The 16,218-nt window shown below is 49.0% G+C and overlaps 6 protein-coding genes across 6 annotated transcripts; 3 read left to right on the top strand and 3 right to left on the bottom strand.

Annotated features, from left to right (window-relative positions):
- Nucleotides 1–3,568: 3,568 nt before the first annotated feature.
- pxa1 (putative peroxisomal ABC transporter (PXA1)) lies at nt 3,569–6,019 on the top strand (the record flags this gene model as incomplete). The annotated part of the gene is made up of 1 exon (XM_043276249.1): nt 3,569–6,019. One exon carries the CDS (start codon nt 3,569–3,571, stop codon nt 6,017–6,019), a length of 2,451 nt encoding a protein of 816 aa, XP_043132776.1.
- A 523-nt stretch (nt 6,020–6,542) lies between these two features.
- ACHE_11655A (uncharacterized protein) lies at nt 6,543–8,985 on the top strand (the record flags this gene model as incomplete). Its single annotated transcript, XM_043276248.1, has 4 exons — nt 6,543–6,729; nt 6,784–6,860; nt 6,924–7,077; nt 7,133–8,985. The coding sequence occupies 4 exons, from the start codon at nt 6,543–6,545 to the stop codon at nt 8,983–8,985; spliced, it is 2,271 nt and encodes a 756-aa protein (XP_043132775.1).
- A 1,687-nt stretch (nt 8,986–10,672) lies between these two features.
- On the bottom strand, nt 10,673–11,840 carry ACHE_11654S (uncharacterized protein; the record flags this gene model as incomplete). Its single annotated transcript, XM_043276247.1, has 3 exons — nt 10,673–11,514; nt 11,568–11,720; nt 11,777–11,840. 3 exons carry the CDS (start codon nt 11,838–11,840, stop codon nt 10,673–10,675), a joined length of 1,059 nt encoding a protein of 352 aa, XP_043132774.1.
- Nucleotides 11,841–11,966: 126 nt separating this feature from the next.
- ACHE_11653S (alpha/beta hydrolase) lies at nt 11,967–13,007 on the bottom strand (the record flags this gene model as incomplete). The annotated part of the gene is made up of 2 exons (XM_043276246.1): nt 11,967–12,720; nt 12,772–13,007. The coding sequence occupies 2 exons, from the start codon at nt 13,005–13,007 to the stop codon at nt 11,967–11,969; spliced, it is 990 nt and encodes a 329-aa protein (XP_043132773.1).
- Nucleotides 13,008–13,361: 354 nt separating this feature from the next.
- ACHE_11652S (putative lysyl-tRNA synthetase) lies at nt 13,362–15,427 on the bottom strand (the record flags this gene model as incomplete). The annotated part of the gene is made up of 5 exons (XM_043276245.1): nt 13,362–14,146; nt 14,202–14,627; nt 14,677–14,841; nt 14,893–15,182; nt 15,393–15,427. 5 exons carry the CDS (start codon nt 15,425–15,427, stop codon nt 13,362–13,364), a joined length of 1,701 nt encoding a protein of 566 aa, XP_043132772.1.
- A 248-nt stretch (nt 15,428–15,675) lies between these two features.
- On the top strand, nt 15,676–16,015 carry TIM10 (Tim10/DDP family zinc finger protein; the record flags this gene model as incomplete). Its single annotated transcript, XM_043276244.1, has 2 exons — nt 15,676–15,773; nt 15,832–16,015. The coding sequence occupies 2 exons, from the start codon at nt 15,676–15,678 to the stop codon at nt 16,013–16,015; spliced, it is 282 nt and encodes a 93-aa protein (XP_043132771.1).
- Between the last annotated feature and the right edge of the window lie 203 nt (nt 16,016–16,218).

Below are 16,218 nucleotides of genomic sequence, written 5' to 3'. Positions count from 1 at the left end.
AAAGATAAAAGGAAAGAGGACGAGGATTACGGGGGAAGCACACCCGGCGTTGGTCCAGACTCCAGACCAAAGGATGCCCAATGGAGCTTTGCCAGCTAAAGGATCACTGTACTTTCTTCAGGCAGGACAAAACAAGGCAAGCAGGTCTATTACTCGTACAGATATTGTTAAATATGAGTCTCTTGCTGGTGTGTGAGTCTTGTTTGATTATTGTTTTCCTGACATTTGTTTTGTGATTATGGTAGTAGGATGCTTCGACCTGCATGTATGGCGGATGTATGTATGCGTATGAAGGGCCGTGTACCGTGGTAATTCGGGTATTCCATGTGTAAATTATTATTAAAATTGACTTTCTTGAGCACAACTAAAGATATTTAATTGACAACTGAACTCCGTCCTCTATCGCCAATTGCCCATGTTTGCTTCGGAGATGGTGGTTGCCGAAGACATCTCATATGGGGTGCAAAGTACGGGGTGTTGTACCCCTGGAATTATTTAGAGACAACAGGGATAATGAGATCAGACAGCAACTTTGATATTCATTTTACTTGGTGCTTTGTGATATCCCCATACACCTCCTTCTCTACTCCGACAAGTGCAAATCATGCCATTGAATGCATTTCATGATCTCCAACTTCTCCAGTCTGATATTCATCCCTCGACCAATCAACCATGCTCTGCTGCGCCTTACCGCCTTCTTTTGGTATTTTGCCGGCAATAACGAATATAATTGGTGGTCAGTGCCAAGACTGCACTCTGTTGCCGCCCGGCGAAAGGTACAGGGCGCCAACTTCCTCGCTCTGATTGGTGGGTTTTACCTGGCCATAGTGCCAGGACCCACTTCGGGTTGCGCTAGGGCCACTCGGCCCAGGACGATCCCGGTTCTTTGTATTACGCCCTGCCGGTAACTTACAGTACGCAATACACGTGCAGATGTCACCTACAAGAAGAGATCGACTTTCCTCTTCACCTAATTATGCAGTGTACACCGTATAAAAATGCGTTTCGACTCGTGGCAGCCATGCGACAGTTCGTATACTCATACTTGCTAAAAACCAATCACAACCAGAAAGATCTTGTCGTAGCCGGTGCCCTAAATTAGAACTGGACCAGCAATCCTACAGTGCAGTGAATATGAGTTATGGCCAATCTGCTCTTCTGCAACTAGCATCCCTGCAACATTCACTTTGTCCCAAGCATAGGGTACTTACAGGGTGAATGTATGTACCGCATGGCTAGGGAATTCACAGATTTTACTCAGCGTGGCTCATACTCAGCCATGTTATGCATAGCAATTAGAATATACCAATGTGCAAGCCATAGCCCAGCGAGTTGCTGGCAATTTGTATTTGAACAAACAGCAAACAAAAGGTTTGAATATCTATTAATCTTGCGCTGCAACAAAATTCAATTTGACCAGAAATGGCGCGGCTCGCGCACATGATGACTATATGACAGCAATCAATTTGGCAGCGACATATCAGTATCTAACACAGCGGATTAAGCAAATGATGGGTGGCTTATATCGAAGCCCTACGCTTTCAATTATCTACAAAAAGGACTGGGGAATGATCAAATCTGCTTTTGGCCGCAGTGCAAGCTCCCCTTCAGTAGAAAGATTTAACAGCTTGCGCTCTACGAAAGCCCTGTAAGTCTCGATAAGTACGGCGTGTACTTGCACGGCAATCCGGTCGAGGACCGAAAGAATTTCTGGGCTGCGGTCTCCTTCATCAAGGGAAGAACACTCCCATTAGGATAGTGAAAACAGTACAAATGATAAAACAAGTTGTTGGAGCGAGAAAGAAAATGCACTGGCTCGCCTAGTTTTAGTATGACTTATCTGAAGGGAGCATTAGAAACAGGTGTTCCAGTTTGTCTGATAACAACCAATCCAGGCCTGAACATGACCGCAGTGATGACTACAACAGCTATAGGCTGAATGCTTGTCGAATTAATGGTCGACTAGATAGCTTCGGTCCCATTTGCGGCTCCTCTTTTGAAATCACTTACCCTAATTGAGATCCTTCGCGCAATGAAAACGATATTTTGGGCCGAAAATCAACGAAATGCTAACATACAATGAATTTTGCTGAGTTCTCTGGTAGTGCTGCCGGGATAGCATCTGTCAATTGTGGCATCACCAAGGATTCACTAATGAGCTCTCAGCTATATTGTGTTTCGATGAAGTGAGGATCCCCGTACGAGTTCAGAGAGGTAGACGATGATAGATGGTAGGTATGTTCATCATAGACGCCATATCGGTTGAGATAATAACAGTACCGTTCCTGCTTATGATATCCGGCATGGGTTAACCTCGTGATACGTTTTCTCATTCAGATACGAGTTGTTAACAAAGTACCTAAAGCTCCAGGGAAAAAAATTGAAAATTGGACCCAAGAGAATAAAAATGGCGCGACTTAGCAAGGTAAGAGTCTCATTTATTGCAGCTAGCACGGAGCTATTTGTCCTGAATAGCACTATTATGACTGTTGCAACACATTGCACCGAAGATCCGGATTTCTACGCATTCAATCATCGAGAAGCCCTTGGTAGTGGAAGTGGATAACTGCTGTGGTGTGTTTGAACCCATCATCTCTCCCACAGAAGATGAGACTGTTGACTTACTCTTTTAGGACTCATACAAACTGGCACAAATACGGGTATCAAACTTCTCCGTGTGGCTCTGTTGCCATGAAGAAACGTGCCACAGACGATGATTGCCCTTGTTTCATAACATGTTCCCATGTGTGCAGATATTCTCGTATCGTGGGTCCAAATCTTTAATTATGCCCAGTACTTTCCATACTCGTTTCGCGGTAATGATGAGCTACCGTACACAACTGATCGTTTCAAAACACAAGGACAAGCATCACTGATTTCACCAAATTTCCGGTCTCCAATAGTCCATTGATTATTTGATTCGAGAAGCTCCTTTTTTTCAACAACTTGCATGTTCGTCCTCAAGTACAGTGTGTACTTGCATAAGATCTCCTCAAAACAAAAGAAAAGAAGTTCTGGGCCGCAGCCTAGAGAAGGAAGATCGCGATATTTCGTCACAAATGATTGAGACTTAGGCGGAGGGGTTGGTTACATACGAAGTTGATCTCTCAGCGGTCAAATTAGCACCAAATGCCAGATACGCGAATGGCTTTAGCTGTCAATCTCCTAGTTAGATTCAACATTTTTTTGTGTACAACTGAAGCATGACATGCCCTCATGATCACTCTACGATTCGTAGCACGTGAGTTCTCCGCAATTGAGCCGAGGTATTCACATGAACGATGTCAGCATCAAAGTCCATCCCATGCTATGCCCAAACAACCATCTGCATTAGTCCGCCTTCATCTTCTTATTATTACTTGCGTCTGCTATTACTTGCTTGGATGAGCGATAGTTCTCTGAGGTCTCATCGCGGACACCACAACAACAACGCTTCTTTGCGCATCCCCTCATGGCCTTCGCCCCGGCCTAAAAGGATGCAAGCAAACTGCCCCAGAGGCAGTCTGTGATAAAGTCGCCTCAAGTCATTTCAAACACTTCCAATAATACTTGTACCACAGGGAACAAGATGGCCGCACAGTCCACGCTCCGGCCCAAACAAGACCGCCTCGCGACCCTCTTCACGCTTTACGTGGACCGCTTTCGGGCCCGACTACGCCGCTCCACAAAGACAACTAAATTCATCGCCACGGCTCTACTCCTTCTATCGATAGTCGGGTCTGGATATGGGGGTTATAACTGGTTTTGGGCGAGGGCCAAGGACCGCGCCCAGGGGAGACGACTGTTACGTCGGAATTCGGGCATTCGGGGCAAGGATGGTTCTCGTACCATTTACGTGCCTTATCGGAATTCTATGACCTCCAAGGTCAAGATCTATCCAACAAAGCCGACAACTTTCGATGCGCACCGGAGACTGTTCTTGAACCCGCCGGCGTCGGCTCGTGTCAGCGATGGGGAGGCAGCAAGTCAGATCCCGCCTCCGACGACGAAACCGGGCTTGAATCTTGCCTTCCTTCATCAGTTCCTCAGCCTGGGTAGTATCATGGTTCCAAGGTGGAATAGCAAGGAGACCGGTCTTTTGATGAGCCATGGTGTGTTTCTACTGCTAAGGACATATCTGTCGTTATTGATCGCAAGGCTGGATGGAGAGATCGTGCGCGATCTTGTCACGGGCAAGGGACGTGCTTTTATCTGGGGTATCTTCAAGTGGTGTGGCATTGGGACTTTTGCGTCATACACCAATGCTATGATAAAGTTCCTCCAGGCCAAGGTGGCGATCGCTTTCCGGACGCGTCTAACGAGATACATTCACGATCTTTATCTTACGGAAAACAGCAATTACTACAAGCTAATGAACCTTGATGGTGGCATTGGCCAGGGCGCGGACCAATTCATCACGCAGGATCTGACAGTCTTCTGTTCTGCGGCCGCTGCACTGTACTCGTCTATTGGGAAGCCGTTGGTGGATCTTTGCGTCTTTAATTACCAGCTCTATCGGTCTCTAGGACCGCTGGCTCTGAGCGGAATTGGTGCTGCTTATTTCAGTACAGCCACTGTCCTGCGTAAGCTGTCGCCGCCGTTTGGAAAGCTCAAGGCTGTCGAGGGTAAGAAGGAAGGTGACTTTAGAGGTCTGCATTCCCGACTACTCGCAAACGCGGAAGAGATTTCTTTTTACGGTGGTGCCGATGTAGAACGCTTATTCTTAACGCGGAGCTTTAAGGACCTCCAGCGATGGATGGAGGGTATCTATAGCCTCAGAATCCGGTATAACATGCTGGAGGATGTTATCTTGAAATACGCCTGGTCCGCCTTCGGATACCTGATGACTTCCTTGCCTGTTTTTCTTCCTGCGTGGGGCGGTCTCGGGGGCGAGATGGAAATGGTCGACGTGCCGGCAGCAATCGGTCGGGAACGTGGTCGCATGAAAGAATTTATCACCAACAAGCGTTTGATGCTCTCCTTGGCCGATGCAGGTGGCCGAATGATGTACAGCATCAAGGACATTTCAGAACTGGCAGGTTACACATCCCGTGTATATACCCTCATCTCTGCGCTGCACCGGGTCCATGCCAGCGCCTACTATCCTCCCCGGGGGTCTAGCGCAGAGCTCTACTCTCTAGCTGATGCTCAGGGAACCATTCACAACGGCTTTGATGGGGTTCGTCTGGAACAGGTTCCAGTTGTCGCTCCATCGCTTTACCCGCGCGGAGGTGATGAGCTCATCGAGTCGTTGTCATTCATCGTCCACTCTGGTGACCACCTCCTCATCTCAGGTGCTAACGGCGTTGGAAAGTCCGCTATCCCTCGTATTATTGCCGGTCTGTGGCCTGTATACCGCGGGCTGGTCAGTCGTCCTAGAGGATTTGGACTCGATGGCATCATGTTCCTTCCCCAACGCCCTTATCTCAGTGTCGGAACTCTACGCGACCAAGTCATCTACCCTCATACAGCGATTGACATGCAGGAGCGGGGCACAACAGATGCTGAACTCCAGAAGATTCTGGACGATGCTCGTCTCGGATACCTGCCCGCTCGCGAGGGGGGTTGGGACTCCCGTAAGGAATGGAAAGATGTCTTCAGCGGCGGCGAGAAGCAACGAATGGCCATTGCGAGATTGTTCTACCACGAACCACGATATGCCTTCCTCGATGAAGGCACCTCAGCTGTCTCGTCGGACGTCGAGGGCTTGCTCTATGAACAAGCCAAACATCACGGAATTACCCTGATTACGATCTCCACGCGCGCGTCCCTGAAGAAGTACCATACATATCACCTGGCGCTTGGTCTCGGGGAAGAGGAAGAGAACTGGAGATTCGAGCTGATTGGCACAGAGAAGGAGAAGCTGGGCGTTGAGAAAGAGTTGCAGGAGCTGCGGAAGCGTCTCGACAGGGTGGATGAGTGGAAGCAGCGGCGAGAGGACATTGAGAAGGAGCTGAATAGAGTCTGGGTTGAGGAGGGGGAGCTTGCTCCACCACCGTACGAGGAGGAAGTGAAGGAAGAGAATCAGACAGGAATTTAATGCACCAGAAGCATAGGGCTGGTTATAATTTTGGATAGCACATTTGCACATAGGAGTTGTTTATTCGCTTTGTGAGTTGAGTTGATATTACTATATTATACACCAACTATATCCCAATTTATTTCTTTTTATAATTCACAATTCCTCTAATCAACCATCAACTTGCCTTGTATGAAGTACTCCATTCACTTGCCCTCTATCGCTGTCACGGTCACATGACCATCCCCAGCAACGAGAAAGTCAACATCATTGTCAAAAGCCATACTTCCCACGCGTCAAAACCAACTCACAACAAAAATCACTCCTGAAAAACGAGTCTGAAGAAATTCTCAGTTTTTACACTACTTTCCAGAATCAAGTCGCTTCAATGGCCAGGTGATCCGTGCTGGAAAAGGTCAGCTCGCAATCCCTAGAAATCCCAGCGAGCTTTCCTTTCACTTTTCCGTTTACCTTTCTTCACTTCTTTACCAGATCACTCTCTTTCTTTGTTTTCTTGATTTTTTTGATACCTCAAAAGCACAGCATGTCTGCTCCGGAATCAATGTCCGAAGAGGATGAAAATACAATCGTGATCCCCATAGACCGGTCCTTCAGCGACGGCGACCCGGCACTATGGCCGAATGACCCCAAATATAAATTATGCAATGACAGCACTTATCGCGAGAAGCTTGCTGTGCTTTGGTTGAAGAAGATGGGGGCTTATGAAGAAGGTACTTCCCCCCCCCCTCCTTTTTTTTTCAGTGAAGGTGTTCACTGGTCTACAGGAATGAATTATAGTCTAGACAAACTCCCAGAAGGCTACGCCCTTCTTGAGAGACCTCGCATTGTCAATCCGGACATTGTAAGTTTTTGATTACGAATGTGCTCATGTCATATCTCAGTTTCTCATTCCTTCGTGGTATAGTATGACAGGTTCCTTTACGGCCATCCGGTTGGGCAGTATTTCCAGTCGACGATTCAATTCTTCCCCCATTTCTACTATCTGATGACGGGAGGAGCTACCCTGTGTAAATGCGCACTTTGTGAGAGATTGCAGAAGCAGAAAGCTCGTCGAGAAGGTTAGCATGCCGCGTCATGTTGAATTTGGTACTAGTACTGACTCCTATCGAATAGCGGGCATGCCACTTCGCGGTGGTCGACTACCAGGATCAAATTCCTCTCGAGGCTCGGGTACGAGCCCTCGGGGATCAAGTTTAGCTTCCCGTGGATCGGGTGTAGCCTCTCGAGGATCGGGTGTAGCCTCTCGAGGATCGGGTGTAGCCTCTCGAGGATCGGGTGTAGCCTCTCGAGGATCGGGTATAGCCTCTCGAGGATCGGGTATAGCCTCTCGGGGTAAGCTGCTTGCTAGAGCTGGTAGGATTGTAAGACAGCCGATCCGCCCTGTTGTTGATGGCGAAGGGCAAATCGACGTCTACAAGTTGGCTATTATGGAGCTCAAAGAGAATGGCCGGCTAGACAAGAAGATCAAGGAGAAGACCAGTATGGACTGGAGGGCTGAGAGAGAGAGACTCAGGGAATATCTCGAGAAGTTGGATCTGCAGCCTTCTTACATACCTCGGGCTGGTGAAATCGTTCTCTGGACATGTGAGCTTGATGGGGAACTACTGTGGAACTCAGAGACCTATCGCGTCGAAATATATTCTGCTGAGGAGAATAGATGGTTTGGGGTGCCGGAATGGCGAGCAGGAACCATTGGACAGGTTCCGGAAGATGATATCATGCTTCAAGACTTGGTCAAGACTACTCCGAAGGGAAAGGCAGTGAATTATTCGGGATTCCGCATCGAGACTTTTCCTGACCCTAACAGTAGCGATAAGAGCTACTCGTTGCAATCCAAATACGTTCCGCTACGGTGCATCAAGCCGTTTAATTCATTCGAGCTCTTTGTGCAGGGAATGCCACGCAAGGAGCTCCATCCATCCATTGAGAATGCCTTGACGGTCATGTCCTCATTCAGCTTGCTGGACAAGTACCATGTCAAAGGCACTTGGCCGAACGCATCTATATACTGCCGAGGGATCTTCATTGGCGCTGAGCTCTTAATTATCGGTGATGCCGTTCGACTGAAGCCAAAGGGTTACAACCCGAATAGCCTCCAGAGAGCAAGTGTGACAGACGTGATGGTCATTGACGAAATCCAAATGGAACTGATAAACTGCGAGGAAGACGTCAAATCCAGTCAGTTAGCAGAAGACTACCGCGTCCGCATCAGTGGTAAAATCTACACAACAAGCTCCGTCCGCGCACAAAAGGAAGCCGACGTCGCAAAACCTATCCACGGCTTATCCGAACAAGAAATCTCAAACACCTTCCAATACACCGACATGGGCGGCTACGGCAACTGGTACCATCTGTACACGGGCAAAACCGCCAAAGTCTCCCATGACATGATCCTCGGCCGCTGCTACGAACCCGACGCCATGCGTCTCCTCTTCGGCTCTCTCTCAATGAACCACGACTTGCACGGCGTGATTATGGCGCGGGAGTACTCAAGACAAGCCGACGACCGCATCCCTGAAGGCAAACAATGGTTCTGGGGCGACTTTCGCACGCAGACACTCGCCATCGACTCCCTCAACGGCGAGGACGTGGGCTACTACAGCGAAGCACGAGACATCAAGATGTGGCGCGCAAACCTCAAGATAATCGACGGCACAGCCTGTCCAGCAGATTACCGCGAAGCGAAACTCCCCGGCGAGGTAGGAAGGCCGTCTGCCAAGTCGCGGTCGAGCTTTGGAGAGGTTCGTAAGACTAGCTCATTAGTTAGTACGGGGTTGGGTGCTACGACTGATATAAGCAATACGGTTAGTTCTGCGGATGAAGGAGTTGCGCGTGAGGAGTCCTCGGAGGAGGATTTTACTGTTCCTATCCAGTATCTGCATGGTGGGACTGAGGAGACTGAGGAGACTGAGGAGGGGGATTATGTTCTTGAGAAAGAGAGGAAGGCGAAGCGGTCGAAACGTTGATCCTAGTGCTTGGGAGGCTGCCATAGAGCATTGTCTTTTGTTGAAGTGCATACTGTACATTACATATTCACTTTATCCTCTACTCTGGGAAAAGCATTCAATGTACAGTGGATTCTGGTTCATCATGGAAGGAAGGGACCTCGAGGCCTTTTCCAATTATCTATAATTGATTCTCTCATGTCCTTTATGAGATATCCAGACGCGCCCCCTGGAAGCTTGGGTCTAGCACTTCGTGCAGTTACAGACTTAGATCACTTGTTTATCATCCGCTTATTTATTTGCAAGATAGCAAGATATCTGCCAGCAAGAAACAAGATACACTTCAGCATGCGAGTGTCTACGACGTCTCCATGAGGGAGAAAAAAAAAAAAAGGGGGGGGGGTGTTCAACAAGAATGGTCCCGAGTTGCGAGGTGTCGAACAAAAAAGTTGGGATCTAAAATCTATCCGTATAAGGTGCCCGGCCATGCAACTCAAGTCAACCAATTTGGCGACTCTTGCAAACGTCCGAGACTCTCTTTGTATGAACAACATGATGCTATTCGATATAGCACTCAAAGAAGATCAACGAGAGATTTATAAACACCGTAGGCTCTGTGCCAGTCTACAACATTTCTCTGAGGAATCTTTATGCAGTTAATACTCCAATAATGGCATGAAACGGCATGACTCGAAAATACACTGACCATCACTAGATACCAACATTGAGCTAATGCAGATCTGTTTACCTGAAAGCCACACGACCAAAAAGCTACCAAAACAAAGATAGACCCTTAAAGCTCTGAACACGGACCCGATCTCATCAAAGTAAAAACAATTCCTCTTCGCGTCTCTAAGTCGATGCTGAAACTGCCTCGTGATAAGGGACGTTCAGAACCGACTGTGTTTGCTTCCTCGGAGCGCCAACGTCTTATCAACTCTAAACATTCCTTCGACATCATCGAATACGCGTGTCGAAAAATAAGAGCCATCGAGAACAGCTCCCAACTGCATGGATTACATCGCAAATTACCGCGAGGTGTGACCAATCGAATTACACGTCTCTGCGATAGAGTGCATGAAGGATTCATGGCTTGCAGTAATTCCAAAGGAATAAGCATTTTTTACTGGAGAGATCGATTCGAGCAAGCAGCCGAGTAACTTCCATCAGCTCAGCAGCGAGAATTCAACGCAGAGTTGCAAAGCAGCCTTGGGTGCAAACGCGGGCTATACATTGACCAGTGTTCTCAAGTTGAATGAACTCACTATAATCATAGAAGCGAAAGCTGTACTGTCACAGCTCATGTTCTAATAGTGGGGGAAAACAGAATAATCTTCTGACTACGGATGCCGAAAAGTATCTCCTTCTTGAGGGCCACAAAACGACACGACCAAGACGTTAAACTTGATACGACAAGGTTTCCAAGAATCATCTCCCGAACAAGGCGGGAAATACCGTCTTCAAAATTTCGGTTAGTCCTTTGACTGATTACAGATCAAGAGGGTTGAGTGAACAATGACAGTGAACGGGACGTTTTTGACCTTAAGGTCTGCCATTTTCCCTGGTGCACTGAGGATACATAGGACCTACTATATCAGCGCACTATAGGATATAGAAAGCATAACAAAACTAACATAGTAGCCTAGCATACTAGCCCATGACAATGTACAATAACCAATTATCTACTCTTCTCTAACATCAAACTAACTCAATAAGTCCTCTCAACGACCTCCCTCGCAAACTCCCCAAACACCTTACCTGAATCCACCTCCACAACCTCCCCCAAATTTGGCTGCGTAAACACAGCCAGCGTATTCCTCGCAATCCTCCCCTCTTCCCCTCTAGCCCCCTTGACAAAATGCGGCACAGCCCGAAACTTCCCCCGCGTAATCGACTGCAACGCCTCACCTGTCTGGAATGCAAGACAGTCCTTGGGGATGTTGACTTTGACAATTTGGTCTGTTCGCGAGCGGATGTACAGGCCTGCGCGGGGGTCTGGGGAGGTTATGAGTTCGGTGAGGGGTGGGGGTAAGGTTTCGTCGAGGAACATGGCTGATGTGAGGCCTGTAAGACAGCCATGGTCGAGGTGTGTTGCGCACCAGTCGTCGTCGTTGGCTTCGCTATCTTTAGTTTCATCCCCGCTGTTTGTATCATTGGAAGGATAGTAATGCAACAGCCGCGCCTTTGTCGTCAAACTCGTCCTAACAACCCTCTCCAAATAACCCCCCTGATACCCCTCAATCTCCGCCATCGCATACCGATCACAAGCCCTAGCAACCAGCGCCGCGGTGTCGATGATCGTCCTACACAGTTCCTCGACGCTCTCCCGGAACCGTGGCAGTCGCTCTGCAGCCGGCCAGATGTTGTCCGTCGTGTACTCGGACGCATCAGGGAAGCCGTCTGCGGGGGCGGACTGCAGGGTGGGGTTTTGGTAGAAGGCGCAGTTGATGTAGTAGGAGCCCTTCAGCGTGTCGAAGTGGCCGGAGCGGAGGGTTTCTTTGCCGCGGGACCAGCCGACGAGGTATTTCGCGGCTGGACTGGTGAGGGATTCTACTAATATTAGCTTTCCGAATACAGATAAGTAGGTGGTAGTGGGAAGTTACCTAGTTCGTCCTCAGGAAGAGCAGCGAGGGAGGATGCGTTCGAAAGTACCTCGGAGCGCAGTTGTTGGAATTTGGTATCGAGGTCTTTGACGATGATTATTCCTAGTGAGGAGGGGCCGAACGCTTCTGTCAGAGCGTCGAAGGAGACGGTGCCTGTGAATGGTCAGCATCTAGTCCGATGTACCGCTATGAAAAGTTTGCATACTCACCATCAACCAGTTCCTGAAGACTCACAGTTACCGCTTGGGCCTGGGATACCTCATTTAAACCCATTTTGTATGATTATAAGAATAATATTCAACAGACGAAGGATATAAAAGATAAGAAAATGAGGCCGGCTCCCCCGCAGACTTTGTTTGCAACGGCCCGCTCCGACGAGGTTATCATCGGCCTCTTGTATCACGATACAGCTATCTTCCCCGACTCATCTCTCAGAAACTGCGCAACCAAAACCTGCCCATCCCTTTTCGCAAGGACACCTGAATGCAGCGCATTTCTAATAACCCTGCGCTCTACATCCAACCCCAGTTCTCTGCAATGTCTCTCCAGCTGCTCTGCGTTACCCGCCGGGACCACTTCATCGGCACCAGCTTCTAGCATGAAGATCCTAGGTCGTTTGTGGTCTGCTGGGGCTTCTGCGATGCGCTGTGTCGATTGGAGACTGTCCCAGTGGGAGCGGACGAATGGGCTTAGGTAGCGATATGGATGCCATTTCTGGGGGTAGAAGGCGACGAGGAGATCGCGCATGTTTGTGAATGGTGTTTCGAGGATTAGGCCGGAGAGTACTACGCTTTCATCCTGGGGCGCGGGTTGTGACTGTGCTCGAAATGCATGTGGATCGTGTAGGTAGTTCGCTGTAAGGTTCGTAGCTACGCCCGCGCCGATACTCTGTCCCCATATCATAAGTTTCCGACGCCGCGGAGAATCACGAGAAAAGTATCTCTCCAGAACCCATGACAATGCAGCATCCGCATCTTGCTCAATCCCCTTCTGCGATGGGCTACCAGTTGATGTCCAGTAGCCGCGGTAAGAGACCGCCACAATGGTGATATTCTTCTTTAACCCATTTGCAATACTGAGCATGCCATCTCCATCTGCCATTCTCAAGACTCTTGAGAGATATGGTAACCTCGGTGGAAGTGAAGACGCGTTGCTGTATACCATCAGCTCCCAATCAACACCAAACATATAAATAGAGCCTTACCCTTGGAAATATAAAACCACTACATCCTCCCCTCCGTTTTCCACTTTACTCGTATCCTCATCTTTTGGGATTTCTCCTACGGCCAACGAAATCCTCGCCCCGTCACCCGTAACAAGCGAATCGTCTTTCCACTGCACAGGCCGACACTGCCCCGCATAATCGTCGATAGTCTCCGACCGCGAGTACGGCGGTATATTCGGCATGTAGATGATTTTGTTCTGGAGGGTGATCATCATGAGGCATTTGTAAGTCCAGAGGGTTAGGGATAGGCCTAGGAAGACGGCTGGTGGGAGAAGGATGTTGGAGACGTTTGTGGTGGTTAATTGTCGATAATGATACTTATGATAATAAAAATGACGGCGCGGAAGGATATTTGAGTTATGGAAGATTGATTTAGGGATTCGAAGGAGTCTAGTCATGGTGAAAGAGTTGATGACGATGGGAGATTGGTTGTATGTAGGTACATATCACGTGCATCATCACGGAGCCTTGCATAGTGAAGATTTGGCCTTACATACATAACCTCGTAAATGCAGTTTTTTACAACAGATCACGTAAAAATACACAGTACCATCCCAAGGAAACCCATCCTACGCCTCCGAAGCACCACCAGGCACAGCACCACCAGGCCGTCTAGTAACAACCCTCAAATTCCCAAACGTCAAAACATCCCCAATCCTCTTCGCTCCCGTAAAAAGCATAACAAGCCTATCAACACCGCATCCCCAGCCTCCCGTAGCCGGCAACCCCCACTCCATAGTCTCCAAATACGTTTCATCGATCTCGCCCTCCCCTTCCGCCTCCGCGGCTTTACTGTACCGCGCCTGCTCCTCGAACTTCCGCCGCTGCTCGAACGGCGAGTTCTCCTCCTCGTAAGTATTCACCATTTCGCGGCCTTCGATGAAGAGTTCGCCGCGCGCGGCGACGCGCTGGTTTGTGGTGGGGTGGGTGAAGGATTTGGAGAGCGGGGAGAGGCATTCTGGCGGGTTGATGATGAAGGTTGGGTTTGTGCAGTCTGGTTCGACGTAGGTGCTGCAGAGGGCGTCGAGAAGACGGGGAAGAGTTGGGTTTTCGGGGAGGGAAAGGGAGAGGTCGTGGAAGAGGGCGGTTGTTTGGGAGAGGGCATCTGGGGAGGAGAGGTTGGGGAGTTTGCGATTGATTTTCTCTTCGATGCCAGTTATGAAGTCGATTCGGTGGAAGGGGGTTGTAAAGTCGACTTCTGTTGGTTTTAGGGTGCCGTTTGAGTTGAGTTTGTGGATGTGGTTTGCCATGCCGGAGAGAAGGTTCTCGGTTGTTGACATGAGGTCTTCCAGGTTGGCGTAGGCGTGGTAGAATTCGCATGTTGTGAACTCGGGGTTGTGCGTTTTGTCGAGTCCTGCGACGTCACGTCAGTATCCACTCTATCACTAGGGTCTGGCATCAAAACGCACCCTCATTTCGGAACGAAGGGCCAATCTCAAATACCCGATCAAACCCTCCCACGACCATCCGCTTCAGCCACAGCTCCGGCGCAATTCTGAGAGATAATCGCCGTTCAGGAAACTCCGTAGCATTCGTATAGAAAGGACGGGCGACAGCACCGCCTGCAACCGAGCCAATAATTGGAGTACTGACTTCCATGAAAGACCGGTCGAGGAAGAACTGACGAAGGTACTGGATGATAGCGGACCGCGCTCTGATGATATCCGCCGTGCTGGGGTCTGCAAGGAACTGAACATGGCGAGCATAGGGAGAATTTTCGTGGCTTTTGGCGTCCAGCGGTACGTCGTGAAGACAAGGGGATAGCAACTGAGGCAGTTCCGTTGCAACCACGGTCAATTCTCCTCGTCCTGTCCGATGGGGTATACCTGTTATGGCTATGGTCGTTCAGCATGGCTGTCCATGGACAGTGGTGGCCATACATACAGAAAGCATCACCCCGCCTTAGCAGACGATAAAACCTCTTAAACTCTTCGGGGCTCGCCGTCTCCAACCGACGCTTATTGCACATAACTTGAACTTTTTGTCCATCTTGAACAACATCGAAGAATATCAATTTGTTCCCCGCAAGTCTATACGTGCGGATCCTACCTAACTAATCTAAGTATAGGAACTATGAATCACGAGGTAAGGCCGGCCTACCATGAACAACAACGCTGTCTTCTTCTACTGTTTGGTTATTTGCGAGGTGGCTGTATCGAGAACGGAACTCTGAACAGCTCACCGAGCGAGAGTCTGGTGCTAGACGGGGATACGGGTCAGGACAGGCATTTTGGATTTCTTGAAGGCGTTCTTTAAACGCTCGTTCTGGGGATGCAGTTGTTGTGCTGTTGCTGCTGCTATTCCTTATCCTTCCATTAAGGAGTTTAGTACTTGGGAATGTCCTCAAGGGACGAAGACAGCTGGCATGAAGGACCGACGACAAGCCTGCACTGAGCATTCATTATTAGCCAACAGTTCACTCAAGAGCGATGGCAGCAAAGATAGCAAAAGGCAGTCCTGTCAGAGAACAAAAGGGTAAGATTTAAAAGTACGTTCATTTGCCCTTGGGCATGACACTGCAGCGGTTCTGTTGCTTGGGTATGTTCATCATAGAAGATTGATTTGCACATTGAAACAGAAAAGAGGATGTCAATTCTTACCTTGATGAACCCCAACGAGGGCGAATCGAATGCATCTGGAAAGAATAAAATCCTACGAGTCACATTCCGGACATGAAGAGATATGTTTTGTGTGCGAAGAAAAGAGAAAGAAAAGAGAAATGAAAAATCGAGCCGAAGCTGGAGAAAAAAGAGATTTCCGGAGGCGGTGAGGGTCCTCAGTCCCGCCGACCTCACTCCGCCATCCTCAACTCCGAGAACGATACTCGATATTCTTATCTTTCAGGAGCTATTCAATTAACAAGAATATCATATTCCCGTCACAATGTCTTTCCTCTTCGGTGGTGCCCCCAAGATGTCCTCGGCAGAGAAGATTGCTGCCGCAGAGACCGAAGTCGAGATGGTCACGGACATGTTCAACCGGTGCGCTCAACTGCAATACCCATACGCATGAGGAGAGAATGCTGACTCCATTGGATAGTCTCACCGAATCCTGCACAAAGAAATGTATCCCCAACGACTACCGCGAAGGCGAGCTGAACAAGGGCGAGTCCGTCTGCCTCGACCGCTGCGTCGGCAAGTTCTTCGACGTCAACATCAAGGTCAGCGAGAAGATGCAGGGTGATGCCGCTGGCAGACAGGGCGGCATGGGTCTTGGAATGTAAGGGAATATCTGGCATAGAGGGCATGGCGAATGTTGGATGGGGAAAAACTTCCGTGGTTTAATGATATTACGGCCGTTATACTCGGACTGTCTGCTATGAGGAATTGCATTGGTACGGTTGGTTGACGGTTTCCAGTGCTATTGACTGGCAAGAAACCGCATTGTATCATTGATGGTTCATGTCTCGGGTTTTAAAAAGGTTAT

This window comes from Aspergillus chevalieri, chromosome 1 (genome assembly GCF_016861735.1).
Source record: "Aspergillus chevalieri M1 DNA, chromosome 1, nearly complete sequence".
Taxonomy (NCBI): domain Eukaryota; kingdom Fungi; phylum Ascomycota; class Eurotiomycetes; order Eurotiales; family Aspergillaceae; genus Aspergillus; species Aspergillus chevalieri.
Note: the sequence above shows the minus strand (reverse complement) of the source record. Positions and strands in the feature narration are given on the sequence as shown.